Below are 10,487 nucleotides of genomic sequence, written 5' to 3'. Positions count from 1 at the left end.
ACACGAGTCAGATGTACATAGAACAGTAAAGAAACTTACCAATGAAGAAGTACACTAATCATTAAAGAGTTGGTCTGAAGGGGGACTCTGCCAAATCAAAGTAACCAACCTGCCTTCTTCCCAGGAGCCAGCAGGAAATATCAAAAGCACTACAGTACATCTTTTGTACTTTAGCTTCTAGTTCTTTGGTGTTTGTTATTGCTCCGATTTCAGGGTAAGGATTAAATGAAATCATCCGAATTACCTTGATACCTACCTGAAACTCCCTCTCCTAATGAAGGAAGCCTAGCCATAGGATACCCTCAGTGACTATGTCCCCTGGCAACTAACTGCAAGGGCTAACAGTGCCTGAGAACTAGGGTTTGGGGGAGGGGAACATGTGGAGATCATTGTTTAAAAGCCAAACGAATCCCTTATTATAAAAAAGAACCCAGGGCCACAAGAAAAATGCATGTTAAGTTTTATTAAGGTTCAAATACAAAACATTCCAAAAAGAGAAAAACCATTATACCTAAGTTCTATATTCAACTACCAGTTAAACAAGAAAAACATGTTATTCTGTTTCTTTTACAACCAGTATAAAGCCAGAAGAATCAAGACAGATTCTTTTTCCAACAGGAGCAGAATTAAATCTGCTGGGTCAACAAACTATTTGCCAAACAGCTGTCTGGTCATTAAGCGTTCTTCAATTTAGTATTCATGTTTACTATGATTAATCTCTATGTTCTACACTTATCTTCAAGATAACCTAAATAAAATCTCAAGAGCCAAAAGGTCCACGCAAGCATAAACCCAAGTATTTAGATTACAGAATGACTGAGGAAGACAGCTATGTAAGTGCAGTGGTTTTTTAAATTTGGTCAATACCCTGATGGTCTGTGATTAGAAGAGCCCATCAAAATGAGGGTAAATTTCTTGATTATTTTCCATGATTGCAAATGTTAAACATGATAGTACTGATATTTACTAGGTAAAAATTCAGAAGGTGAGTTGGTTTCTCCTAATCCAACAACTCAAATCTGTTTCCTTTGAGAACATTAGCTTTTACACTATTGGCTCTAGTCTCCAATGCAATAAATGACAAAGCTGTACTGTATCTTGATTTGTTTCTAAGATATGAAGTGGGGTGAGGGGTAAAGTAGGCTTACAAAATAACTTAAAAAAAAATAGCAAAAGCCAAATGGCCCAATTTTGTTTCCAGTTCTTAAGAAGTGTGCTTTTGAGCATTTTATGTTTCCAGTTACTTTAGTTTCCAGATATTAGTCTTCCCTTTAGTTTAAGACTAAATCTCACTCCTGGATAAACTAACACAAAGAAATATTTTACCTGCTGAAAATCAGACACTTTACTGGATAAAGTCACCTCTTATGCCTTTCATTTTTCTAATCCGACTTTCTGACAATCAGTGGTAATTAGGAAGTTCTAAATTGCAGTTGTCTCTATGACTTTGGCTAAAGGAAATGAAAGTCAAAGCTGTAAAATCTACATAAAGAACCATGAAAACTTCCTGACTACCTCCACTTACCAATTTCTTTAATTGCTCCCCTTTCTCCATCTGGTCAATTACTTATTTTAAGTAACTGCCACTCCCTAGTTACAAGTGCTAACCAACTTTGATGCCTTCCTTAGATCCACAGGAACCCTGGAGGGCAAAAATCTTGTCTGCACCAAACCAATTCTGATGAGTACTGCTTATGCAACTGTTGTGCCTTAAGGACAATCAGCATTCTTCTGCTTCAACAACTCTGTAAAATGAAAAGCATGTTATCACATCACAAAGTATTTACTGTTTTATACTGGAAATTACTGGCCCCCCCTTACCTATTCCTTAAATACATTACTTTGTTGCTTTAACTGGCAACACGTATAACATTTGCTTTAAATTACAAGCTCAAAAAAAGCAACCATAAAAACCTATAATTCCTGTAAGCATCACTTTGGTAATGAAGACAATAACTATGTCATCATTTTACTAATAAAATCGTTACTCAAACTAGGGACTCGGTGGCAGCTGCATCTGTTCACCCTTCAGCCAGTCTGTACTGTGGCCAATCAAACAATCAGGAACTGATGAAAAGGGTGTCATTTAAAAAACGCACAGGATAAAATTTGAACCTCATACAAGTTAAGTCTGCTTACACGACAAAACACTGACTGTAAAGCTCCAGCCAACAACTGCTTCTGAAAACAGTATTAGCAAGCTGTATGCATTCGATAGAGCTACTAAAAGCATTGCATGACTGAGCCACTCATGGAAATGTGCCTGGTTAAGATAACGTCACCCCACATTTGGACGAATAATGTGCCAGGTGTTACACATTAGAGCACTTTTTATCCTTGTAATCCAAGCATTAGATTATCCCATTACAAGTAACTTGCCAATATCAACATATGCAACATGGCAAAGCTGTAGTATTTAAACCTACAAAGGTCACTGCTTTCAGAACTTACCTTAGCATTGCATTTCTCTTGCTGCCAGCTTTATCTATTGTGAATCAATCAGCACTCCATGACCATCATGACCATGACCAAAATTCTCAACCTGTAAAAATTAAACAGGTAACTAGTTATCCCTCTTAAGGAAATTCTTCAAAACTTGCCTATAACTGCCCCCTTTTCCAGAAAGAAAAGGCAAGTTCAGACTTGCAGCTTAACGTATTTCATGTTCTACTATTTCTCTTAAGTGGTGGAAGCTTCACTGGCTTGGGATGGACTGGAATGGCTTAAATGGTTAAGTTGCATGGCTTATGGATCCCCATTCTGTTCCAATGGTGCACTGCCATGTTAAATCCATAAGTTGAACGGACAAAACTTATTTGAAGGAATAAGTGCAGTGTAAGGATTTTTAGTTGGAGGTCTTCAAGTTTACTATATTCAAGAGCATCTTTTTCAACTTCATGGCTGGACCTGGGTCATGCTGCCTCAGGTTTTGCTTTTTAAAGACCACTTGCAATAGATTTTCTCCATACAGTGTAGTTTCACAGAACTAAAAACAAGTCAGGCATCCAACTAAATGTCAGGTTTGCAATGGCTTACAGGGGTAAAGAGAGGGGGACCCCAAACTTAAGCCATTTCCTACATTGACTAAAAGAATAATTTGAAAAATGTTAAAACATGAAGCATGTTTAAAGGTCTTCATCAAAAATAGATTTAAAAAAATACCCCCTCCCAAGCCCCAGATCGCTATTGGTAAACAACAGCTGTATTAAGGCCTTTAAGTGTCATACATGCTTTTAAAAAAAATCCAAGTGTTGAATTTGGAGGACTTCTAATATGCTATCGAACACTTTGTTTTCCAAAAGTTTTTTTTTAATCTAGAAAGCATTTCCATTGCCATGAGGTACAGTATGTTTCACTGTACTATGAGGAAGGTAAGTGTTCAATTTCGACTTAGACGGAAAAACTAGTTTGCTTTGCTTACCATCTTTGCTGTTTCACAGGCATTTGATGCTTTAAATCTGATGTGGAATGCTGATAGATTCACTTTTTAGAAGTCATAAGCCTTTGAGAAGTTGGAGATAACTTCATTGCTTATCTATTTTCTCCTTTGCAATCAAGCTGTTCCTTAAAAGTGAGACACTACAGAGTTGCAAAAATTTGAAACAGTAAGAGCAAGCATCGTTTGCAGCTTCATGGTTGGTTTTGGCCAAACTTTTTATTTAGTATTCTGTAGTTGCTTAACACACACTTAAATGGTCTTATTGGGGAGGGGGAAAGGGGAGGTTCTTGTAGATTCCCAAGGAAATGTCAGAAAAGCAAAATATGGCCAGCACTATCCATTTGCTTTTTTGGGTTTACTGGGCGAATAGCATTTTCCTTACAATATAAGCATCTGATCTCAGGTTTTTCATACTGAGAACATTGAGATTTCAGTCTGAAGACACTCTGAAATCCTAAGAGTAGCATACCCCGAACCACCCTCTAATAGCTAGCTTGTTTGTATAGGCAGGAGGAGTCATCTCTCCATTTTAGATGAATAGATATTTTGTGAAAGATCTTAGAATTGCTTGCCTCATCATTTACTGGGGAAAAATTCATAGAAAGTGGCCTTTAGGGACACTTTTACTTGGAAAATTACAATACTAGTACACATGTCAAGTCTTAACACACTTAACATTTGCTCGTTGAAAGCAATTTCATAAAATCAAAGATTAAACATGTTTTACTCTTTTTCCTCACAAGAACATAAAAATTATGGAAGGGGAACTTAACAGGAAATTTAAAAAAGGTAACACAATCTTTCCTTTTAGTAGTCCTTGGGTAGTTATGATAGAATAGGTTCCACTTTTGTTTGTTTCTTTGAACAGGGATTTTGGTCCAAAGTTTTGTTTGTTTTTAATATCTGCTTCTGCCTCCCCCTCTATCAGATCGGCTTCCTCCACGGCCACCACCTCTTGGTGCTCCGCGGCTTGAACTGCTGTAGGAATCTCGTGGAGGAGGGTACCCCCTTTCCATAGAAGGGGGAAGCCCTCTTTCTTGTCTGCCAACCCGATCACGACCACTTGAGTAGAGATCACTTCGGCTGCTTGAGTAACTGTCTCGACTTCCACCATATCCGTCACGTGAGCTGCTGTAATCATCATAGCGACTGCTTCCACCATAAGATGGCGGGGGCCCTCGTGTAGGTGGAGCACTACGTGAGTTACCTGCAGGGTCAATGGTCAGGTAATATGGCAACACTATAAATTGTATATATACAACATTTAAATCTGAATTTACAGAATTCTTGTATTAAACGTTTACTTTCTCAACTGGGAGGTTTTAAACTCTGCCATTGCTGGCCATTAACAGGGATTTGCTCATCTGCTGAGATACGGAAATGGATGGGTTTTAATGTTTGTTTGAAAAGACTGAAGACGGTGTATTTCAAGAGGATATTCCAGACAGCTTGTTATTTTATAGTAGACACTCAGCCACTTTCCAGTGATAAGTTGCAATTTTGAACTGTAGACTTTCCTTCATATTGCAATGGTAAACATTTGATCTTGTTAATAAAATTTTTAATTGTATTTTCACTGTTGGGGGAAAACACATAAGGCTGCCAATTTAAGCAAGCAAAATCCCCTCCAAAGCAAGCCAACAGCCTCAAAAAAAAACTTAGAAAAAACAAAAGCCCCTCACAAGACTAGGAAAAGCCCAGCTGATTAAGTTACCCCCTTAAAAGCAAGCAAACATCCCTTTAAAAGCAAGCACCACAACAGCCTAATAAACTGGCTCATGAACCTAAAAACTCAGGCTGGTGATATTCAAAGACCCTCAACCAAAATCTTACCATAACTCTCATATGAATCTCTGTAGGAACCTCCACTTGGATGATCTGAATAGTCACGATCACGACCATAGCCATCTCTATCACTAAATTAAAGAAAAAATGTATTACAAGCCCCAGAACATCAATTTTTACAGCAAAAAAATTTCTTTTACATCAAGCCATGACAGCAACAGCAAAGTCACTTACCTATAGCCTCTTGATGGATAGTCATCACGTGAACTGGAATGACCATAATCACGGTAAGTATAATCTCTTGGTGGTGGTGCATAATCTCTTGTATCACGAGAACTTGGGTAATCTCTGCTTGAATAGCTAAAGAAACAAAAGTAACTTGGTTCATATTTTTGATGAGCTCTCCCCTTCAACCTTAATATTAGAGACAAAAACTACTATGCTTTTCTGTTACCTGTCTTTAGTAGAATATCCATCATCTCTTGGGGACAAATAAACATCTCTACGAGAGGGCAGGGGTTCCCTTCGAGGTGGACCTCCATAACTATCTCTTCCACGTGATACAGGAGCTTAAGGAAAAACGTCCATTTTAAAAACATACCCAGTGAAAAGTCAAAACGTGAATTTACATTCAGGCAATGAAAAGCAGTGATTCAACCAAATATGACAATATGGATGTAAATGAGGAAATCCTCTTTAAAATTTCTTATGTACACCAATCTTTTCAATGATCTAGGTACAGTTTTAAGCATCATTTTTAGGATTCGCCTCTCAATCCTTCCTTGTGTTATGGTGGTAGGATAGACTATCATAAATGGACCATTTACCTCTTCCTCCCATTCCACTGCTGCTGCGAACTGGTCCTGAAGGGGCAGATCTTTTAGGAGGAGGACCCCCACTTCGTGGCGGTGGTCCTCTTTTTACTGGAAGTGGTCCCCTGGAAGAACTCATGTTAAAATTCATGGAATAACCACCGTCGTCTACATTAGAACAACAACAACAAAAAGAAAATCATGTTAATATAAGTACTAAGAAAAATCTATAGTTTTCTTTGCTTAATCAAGAATATGACCATTTCTGTTTAGTTGGGGAATCTTGAGTTCTCACTCATACGTGACTGAGCCTGAGAACTGTACAGTGTATATAGAGTATACACAGAAAACTACATACAAGGAACTATACAGTAGTCATCTATTTAAGTCTGCATAGATTAGCAAAGTAGACATGAAGGGCTCTCCTGAGGGTTCTTTTCAAGTTACTTCAAAAAAATATACACATTGTTTCATTTTCATATGACCAACACCTAATACCTATCAAAATTTTTCTGCAAGTGTTTTTTTCCTACAGAATGAATTCACCTGGATAAGGAATAGCTAATTGTTAATTATTTCAAGACACTGTAATTTAACCTAGGATAGCTTCTATGTTTTCCTTAAGTCAATCACTTTGGTAGATGAACAAGTGTTCTCAATTTCAAAAGCTAGGGCCTTTAAAATACTTATTAACCAAAGCACACACTGGTGTGTTTACAGTTCCTAACTTATACACCAAGCCTAAAGTAAACCTAAGTCATTACCCATGTGCCCTCCACGTGAGGGAGGTCCCCTGGTTCCTCCACTTCCTCCTCTTCCGCCTCTAAGGCCTCTTGGAGGGCCTCTGCTTCTTGGAGGTGGAGGTGGTCCACGTCTACCACTTTCAAATGATGGTTTAGTGGCTTGTTCTACCTTGATGGCTTTTCCATCTAAGGACTAAATAATATCAGTGGTTAATTATGGAAATTTAAAAAAAGAACTTGCAGATCCACTGTGACACTAGTATGTCCTTCAAAATGCTGTACCTTTCTGTTTAGCACTTAAATGCCTAGTCTTTTAAGATAACTGCTTATTTGAACTAAAACCTACGGTGGATCCACTGTACTGCTAGGTCGGTAAAGTTTAAAAACAATGCCAGACAATGACCAACTTATTAAGACAAATAACCAAAAACAAAAGCCAAGGATCCCAGACGAAGTATAATACCACATATTCTAAAACGGAAAGATTCTTGTCAAGAATACACTTTACAAAATTTCGTTCTAAAATTACAAAGGGCTAGGATAAGAGGGTCCTGGAAAAGTATACACTCAGTAAAATTCAAGAGCTGCCCTAGACCAGACTTGAAGAACGTGCTATTTTACGTACTAGGAAACATGGTATTGTGCCGACAGTCTCACCTTTCCATTCATGTCTCTCGCTGCATCCTTAGCATCTGCTGGGCTTTCAAAGGTGACAAAAGCAAATCCTCTAGATTTGTTGGTTTCACGATCTTTCATCAAGAGAACTAAAGTAGTTTTCAGGGGGAAAAGGAGTGTTACTCTATTTCAAACGGAAAAACAAAAGTAAATCTGTAAAAAGAAAGCTCAGAACTTCTTAGAGGACAAAGCACATTCTCATTTCATATGATCAATGCAATCAAATTCATCACAGCTTACCTTTTTTTAAAATTACAATAACCCTGCATATACTTTCAGATAACTCACCTTCCACTATTCGTCCATATTTGCCAAATACTGCTTCAAGAGCTTTCTCATTTGTTTCTGTATTGAGGCCACCGATGAAGAGCTTTCCTGGGCGATCTGCTTCAACCATTTTTTCCCTCTGGTGAAAGTCTGTTGGAAAAAAAGTGTTAACCCTCCCTGGAAAAGTTTACCCAACATGTGTACCGGGGCTCATTTTTCTTGTTTACTAAAATCATTCCTTAATAGCATAATACACAGAAAGCAATTTTTTCTAAGCCTTACCAGGGAACCAATTTAATTAGTTCAGTGATAACTGTTTACATTAAAACGGTTAAAAAAGCCAACTTAAGGGAATTTCCTGACGTCCAGTGGTTAGGACTCTACGCTCTCACTGCCGAGGGCCCAGGTTCGATCCCTCGTCAGGGAACTAAAATCCCGCAAGTTGCGCGGCACGGCCAAAAAACAAAAGCCTACTTAACTAATGCCTTTATCCTTAATCCACTTTGGCAGTCTTAACCAAGTAACTACAACATTTCAAAAAGTGAATTTTAGCGTTAACACTAGATTTGTTGCCTTTTAAAAATTCAATGATCACATCCCAATTACCCTAATGATTTTTTTAAACTGACTCAGTCAAGGTCACAGGCCAATCGTAGGTCCGTAAGACCAAGCCCTCTGCCAAGAACTTTGCCTTTCATTGGGATTCCCTAGTAAATCTAAGGACCAATTTAAAGTTTTAATCAAGTTATGACTCCCCTTCTTCACCGGCCCCTGCCCCGCTCGCTAGGTTGTTGACTTTTTAAAAAAGTGTCAATATCATCGGATACAAAGTAACGGAACGTGGAAGCGCGCACTGTAACACTAAGCACTCCATGACTGCAGCGGAACCCAATTAAAACCCGTCATTAAAAACCGCGTGGAAAACACAAAATGGCGACACTTGGATTCAGCCCAGAACAACCGCCGCCGGTCAGGGGAGTAACTTTTCCCACCAGCGGAGGCTGAGAAAACTCAAATGGCTTCCGCTCCAAGGCTGCCAATGAACAAGGACCCCGCGCAAAAGTGCAAGTGCCCGCCCGGAGCGCCAGCGCCATCCCAATGCAGGTAGCGACCACGGAGGCGCGGTCCCTCCTCGTCCCGCTCAGGCCCCGACCTCCGCCACCTCCCGCCCCCAGAGGCGACAGCCAAACTTTCTGCAGAGGTACACTACGAAGTGGCACCCCAGCGTCTGCTCTCCTTCGACACTCCCAGGTTTCCCTAAATAGGTCGGCACCTCTGGGTTCTTAAAATGGCGCCCGCCACCCCCATCTCCAAGGAGGTAATCCCAAGTTCTAACGTGGCAAGAGTGAACGAAAAACAGACTGTAAAGGAGAGGACTCACGTACCGGAGGGGTGGCAACTGTTTCAAGCTCCTACGAGCTCGCCGATCGCGGCTTCCTAGCAGCTCAGCACGCGGGAGGGTGGTCGATCCCGAGAAAGGAAGTGAGAAGCCACTCGCACTACTGCGCAACGAGGGCGAACAAAGGAGACAGCAAACTTTATACTGCCCGGGAACGAGGCTCAAGGACCCGGATGGAGGCGGAGCTTAGAATTTAAAATGCGAACGGGTGGGGAGCGGTTCCCAGCTTCCCCATTAGCTGCCTCCGCTGTTATTCACTCTTCGCTCCTCCCCTTTTCCTGGGCCCTCAGCTCTCCAGCTGGCCCCGATTTCTAACCGTTTTCCCAACCCCCACCGGTGCTCCCCAAACCCGCGTTTTTGCTTTCCGCTAAAATGGTTCAACGGGCTTCATGTAAAAAAGAACTGAAATTTTTTGCGTGTTCTGGTGGGCCAGGCATGGTGCTAAACTTTACACCCATTAATTCTCAAAACAACGTTGATGAGGATAGAATTATGCCAGTTTTGCAGAAATGAAAAACAAAGAAGCTTAGAATTATTGTATTAAAAATACATTTTCCCCAAATATCTTTAACAAGAATTTTTAGTGAATGGGGAAAATTCTGATAAATAAGTGTGAGGCGGGGGAAAAGAACTGTATTAAAGAAACAGATTATCCGTTTACATAGAACAATTACTGAGCATCTACTAAATGGCGGGCAGGCTCTGGGCTTGGCCGTGAGGGTACAACCCAGCAAAGCGAGACAAGGGCAACGCGCCTCATTGGTAAGGCTGCCAGATTTAGCAAATGAAATACAGGATGCCCAGTCAAGTTTGAATTCCAGATAACAAATACTTTTTTTCAATATAAGTAGATCTCAATATCATATAAAGTAAACTTACTCACTGTTTATCTGAAATTCAAATGTAACTGTGTTGTTTCTTTGTTTCCGGTACGCGGGCCTCTCACTGTTGTGGCCTCTCCCGTTGCGGAGCACAGGCTCAGCGGCCATGGCTCATGGGCCCAGCCGCTCCGCGGCATGTGGGATCTTCCCGGACCGGGGCACAACCCCGTGTCCCCTGCATCGGCAGGCGGACTCTCAACCACTGCGCCCCCAGGGAAGCCCGTAACTGTGTTTTTTATCTGCCAATCCTACTCGTGGAGGGGATTACAAAAATTTTTTATTTTCTAATTTCTTTACAAACTAAAGAGAACATTTAAATACAATTAACAAATAAAACAATTGCATCTTGTGATTAGTGCCAGGGAAGAAGTAAACTCAGGGCTTTGATGGACAACATTTGGGAGACCAAATTCGATTTAGCCCTCAGGGAAGGTCTATCTGAAGAGGTGGCTTTGGAGATCAGCTCTGAAGGAAGAAAAGAAATCC

At 40.3% G+C, this 10,487-nt stretch overlaps 1 protein-coding gene and 1 non-coding gene across 3 annotated transcripts; both read right to left on the bottom strand.

Annotated features, from left to right (window-relative positions):
* Nucleotides 1-448: 448 nt before the first annotated feature.
* On the bottom strand, nt 449-9,246 carry RBMX (RNA binding motif protein X-linked). 2 transcript variants are annotated; one of them, XM_029240580.1, is made up of 11 exons: nt 9,107-9,246; nt 7,743-7,871; nt 7,437-7,543; nt 6,801-6,972; nt 6,052-6,204; nt 5,679-5,793; nt 5,459-5,584; nt 5,273-5,355; nt 3,422-4,646; nt 2,452-2,542; nt 449-1,745 (listed from the first exon to the last, which is right to left on the bottom strand). In XM_029240580.1, exons 2-9 carry the CDS (start codon nt 7,849-7,851, stop codon nt 4,336-4,338), a joined length of 1,176 nt encoding a protein of 391 aa, XP_029096413.1. In that variant the 5' UTR covers nt 7,852-7,871; nt 9,107-9,246; the 3' UTR covers nt 449-1,745; nt 2,452-2,542; nt 3,422-4,335. The 2 variants fall into 2 exon arrangements, with proteins under 2 accessions (XP_029096413.1, XP_029096412.1); XM_029240579.1 differs by having other exon boundaries at nt 2,452-4,646.
* On the bottom strand, nt 7,619-7,690 carry LOC114906657. Its single transcript, XR_003796475.1, has one exon. It is a non-coding gene; the product is annotated as a small nucleolar RNA SNORD61 (small nucleolar RNA).
* Nucleotides 9,247-10,487: the final 1,241 nt, after the last annotated feature.

Source organism: Monodon monoceros, unplaced genomic scaffold (genome assembly GCF_005190385.1).
Source record: "Monodon monoceros isolate NGI ecotype Baffin Bay Population unplaced genomic scaffold, NGI_Narwhal_1 Super_Scaffold_22, whole genome shotgun sequence".
Taxonomy (NCBI): domain Eukaryota; kingdom Metazoa; phylum Chordata; class Mammalia; order Artiodactyla; family Monodontidae; genus Monodon; species Monodon monoceros.
The sequence above is the reverse complement of the archived record's forward strand: the minus strand, read 5'-3'. Positions and strand labels throughout refer to the sequence as shown.